This window comes from Carlito syrichta, unplaced genomic scaffold, assembly GCF_000164805.1.
Source record: "Carlito syrichta isolate Samal-C Ts95f unplaced genomic scaffold, Tarsius_syrichta-2.0.1 Scaffold308195, whole genome shotgun sequence".
NCBI lineage: Eukaryota > Metazoa > Chordata > Mammalia > Primates > Tarsiidae > Carlito > Carlito syrichta.
Window position 1 is genome coordinate 128,998 of NW_007252291.1, and position 3,612 is coordinate 132,609.

Below are 3,612 nucleotides of genomic sequence, written 5' to 3' on the forward strand. Positions count from 1 at the left end.
ATCCACTCACCTCAGCCTCCCAAAGGCGTGGGATTACAGGCTGGGCCACCAAGCCCGGCTTCCCAGGCTGGTCTTGAGCCCGTGGGCTCAGGCAGTCCTCTCACCTCGGCCTCCCGAAGTGCTGGGATTATAGGTATAAGGCACTGCACTGGCCCCAGCAGTCATTTTAAATAAGGCAGCAGAGAGGGCAGGGCTGTGACCAGCCTTGCAGACACGGGAGAAGAGTTTCCAAGTCAGGCTTCAACACACATTGCCTTTGATGGGGTGAAATTGCAAGATGCCCTGCAGAACTCATGCAGAAGGGTGAGGAGGTGGTTTGGGAGGGGAGATCCTGGCAGCTTTGCCGAGTGAGACATCCCTCAGGCAGGGATCTGAAAGGTGAATGGGGGCTCAGGGAAATGTGAAACTGCCCAGTGTGTTCAGAGAACTCCCAGCAGGTGTGTGCAAGAGGAAAGGTTGAGGCTGCTTGCTGGGGGTGGCCAGGGAGCTACCAAGGGGGGCTCCAGCAGACTGGCAGGTGATCAGATCTGCACTATAGGAAGAGCCCTCCTGCCGGCAATGTCCCAAGTGACTCGAGGTGGGGACCAGGGAAGTTGCTGATGCCTGGACCATGGATGCTGGAGAAGCTGGATTGGAAGGGTGGCAGAAGGGATGAGCTTGCCGACCTGGGGATGAGAGGGTGTGGTGAGGGAGGAAGGGGAGAGCTGGGACTGGCCAGGGGTCAGCTGGGCTCCAACCCAGACCTGAGGAACATGGTGGAGAGAGGTGGGGAGCACTGGGGACACTGGAAGGTACCTGGGACATATCCCCGTAGAGACCCTGCCCCCAGTTTATGACCCCTGACCTCAGCCTCTTTTCTTCCACAGGTTGCAGCCAAATGTGGTCTCTTCTTGTAAGTCTAGGACTTTAGCCGTAACTTCCATTGGTGGGGGTGGGTTGGGGGGTGCAGGATGGGAGAAGACCGCCTAAATCCTGCCCTGCATGTCTTGAGGGATGTAGGGGACACAGACAAATCCATCAGCTTCTCCCAGTCCAGCCAGAAACCATCCTTACGCTTTCCCACCTAGAGACGGGGACTCCACCCTCTCCTTCCCTCCCTCCACTCCCAACCAAGGGGAGTTTCCAGGGGACAGGTCTGTGGCCTTAATCCCTTCTTACTGCACTTCGGTCCTCTCCCCTCTGAGAGTCCCCTGGCGCCAGGGTTGGGGGCAGGCAAACAGTCTGTGCTGCCCTCCTATGTAAATCCCAGGAGCCTGAGCATGGTGAGGAGGGGCTGGGGTGGAGACCCCATGCAGTCAGGGTTCCTCCCCCTCGAGCCAGCCCCTGGACACTCCAGGGGACCTTTCTGGACCTGCTCAGGGTTCGATGAGGATGTCATAGCTACCGCAACATGCAATCCTCACACCCGCCCCGTAGGGTTCACCTGTACTACAGATGAGGAAACAGACTCAGCCAGAAGCAGTGGCTGGGCTCAAGCACACAGGGCCAGTCGTGAGTTGAGCCTGGAACCCAGGTCCTGAGTCCCGGCGCCCGGTTCCTCCCCCAGAGCTCAGAGGGGGCCCTTATCCTGTGTCCTGAGCATGTGGGTAGATACTTACATATATAAAGAGGGGAGGCCGGGATCCTCCTGCCTCCGCCCTTGGCGCCAACAGCCTCTGCCTGCTGCTCTCTGTCCCCTGACCAGCACTTGCCCCCAAGGATTCAAATGCTGTGGTGACAGCTGCTGCCAGGAGCCCGAGTTGATGATCTCTGGCCCCCTGAGGTAAGCTGGGGGCCAGGTCCTCGGGTCCAGTCCTTGAAGGGGGCTTCGTCCATACAGGACAGGGCCGGCCACGCTGCCGAGGGGGCAGTGGAAGCTGAGGGCGGGAAGCGTGGCGGGGGGGTGGGGTGGCCTGGAGACTCACAGTGATACTGGTGCTCCCCCTCCAGGATCTTCATTATCATCTTCCTGGTCGTCCTGCCCCTCCTGTGTATCTGTGGCCTGGCTAGGCGCTTCTGTCGCAGCTGCAGAGAGCCAGAGCCGAGCAACCCGGTGGACCGCCAGGGGCCTCCAGAGCTGCCCTCCGTGGCACCCCCAGAGAGGGTCGGGGTGCCCATCCCTGAGCCCCCACCCCCCTACAGCGAGGTGAGTGTCTCCATCCCAATCCCTGTCTAGCTCCTGACTGGCTGTACCTCGCTACTGTCCAGGTTGTTAGAGCAGCGGGGACCACGGGGGGTGTCACTTAGGCCAGACCCCTGGACCCTGGGGGGCTCTGCACCCAGGACTGGATCACCCCCTTTCTGGTGACCATGCCTCCGCTGGAACGCAGGAATGGTGGCCAGTGAGAAGACTGAGTCCCCTCTTCTCCCCGCAGGTTGTCCTGAAGCCCACCCTGGGCCTGACCCCCTCGGAGCCGCCCCCCCCCTACAGTCTTAGGCCTGACGAGTACTTGGGGGCTCAGAGGGGCATTGATACCCCTGCCTTCTGAGCCACTTCCTGCCTGGGATCCTGCCTGCAGCAGCCTCCTCCCCAGGGCCTCCTGGATCAAGCCAGAGACTTCCGGGACCCCTGGAATTTCCCCTCCCATCCACCACATCTCTGGTCACTCCTGGATTTAACTTATTGCTTTCCTGCTCCTGTTCTACCCCAGTTACCTTTCTTGTCCCAAGGGCTGGGCTGGAGAGACTGTATTTGCCCTCCCCCCCGCCCCCCCCCAAAGTGAGAGACTGCCAGGAGGAAAATACCAGCTGTTGGAGGTGCCCAACAGTGGAAAGGGCTGCTCTGAGGGGTGGTGAGAGCCCTGTGTCTGGAGGAATGTGACTCGCGACCAGCTCCAGGGTGCTATGAGGGCACTTCTGTACCCGTGGGAGATTGGACTGAATAGATACCGCCTCATTGTGCGCCCCCCCAGCCCATGCATAAAACAAGTGCTGCTAAATGTTAGCTGACACAGCTGAGTTGGCCGCTGGCTATGTGGCGAGGTGAGGGTTATGGAGGGGGATCACTGCACCAAAGTCCTGCCGCTGATGAGTCCTCCAGGAGGTCCATCTGTGGGCCATCCTCGGGGAAAGGCTCTTGGCAGGAGCGTTGACCTCTAGTTCCTTGAAGTCTCTGGGTGCTAAGAAACCTGGCAGTGGCGTGGGCGTGGCTAGTGTGTGGGTTTCCCGATCCCTCCTCCAATCCCCGGCTGCCCTGCCCTGTGGGTTGGTAAGAAGTCTGCCGGGAGGCGCTGGATCCAGGAAGCTGCCCCGGCCCAACCTGGAAACCACCCGCTAGGAGAGGGTGGGGTGAGGAGGAGGCCAAGGAGAGGGGCGTGGGTGGGGCAAGGCATCTGGCAAAGGCCTCTCCCCCTCCCCACCCCCACGCCCGCCTTGATCCGGAGACCTTGACCCGGAGACCTTGATCAGCGGCACCACCCTGGAGTCTCGAGGGAGGAGAGGAGAGGAGAGAGGGCAGGTCCCACCCTGCCCGTGGGAGTTAACTCCTGGGGGGAAAGAAGTGTTCACCCGGCAGAGAGGAAGAGCCTTTGCTGGGCGGTGGGGCTGGGTTCCCGGCACGGTCATGCAGAGAAAGGAAGTCCCCGTGCCCATGCCTGGGGGCTCAGGCGGGGCTGGGCACCTCCACCAGTGCCA

The 3,612-nt window shown here is 61.0% G+C and overlaps 1 protein-coding gene across 1 annotated transcript in view; it reads left to right on the forward strand.

Moving 5' to 3' along the window:
• Nucleotides 1-2,468, forward strand: part of TMEM92 (transmembrane protein 92) — a 5,273-nt gene extending 2,805 nt beyond the window's left edge. Inside the window, exons 2-5 of the mRNA XM_008065248.1 lie at nucleotides 867-892; nucleotides 1,685-1,762; nucleotides 1,930-2,125; nucleotides 2,355-2,468. Of these exons, the coding sequence (XP_008063439.1) occupies nucleotides 867-892; nucleotides 1,685-1,762; nucleotides 1,930-2,125; nucleotides 2,355-2,468 (414 nt within the window). The remainder of the gene's footprint in view (nucleotides 1-866; nucleotides 893-1,684; nucleotides 1,763-1,929; nucleotides 2,126-2,354) is intronic.
• The last annotated feature ends 1,144 nt before the right edge of the window (nucleotides 2,469-3,612 follow it).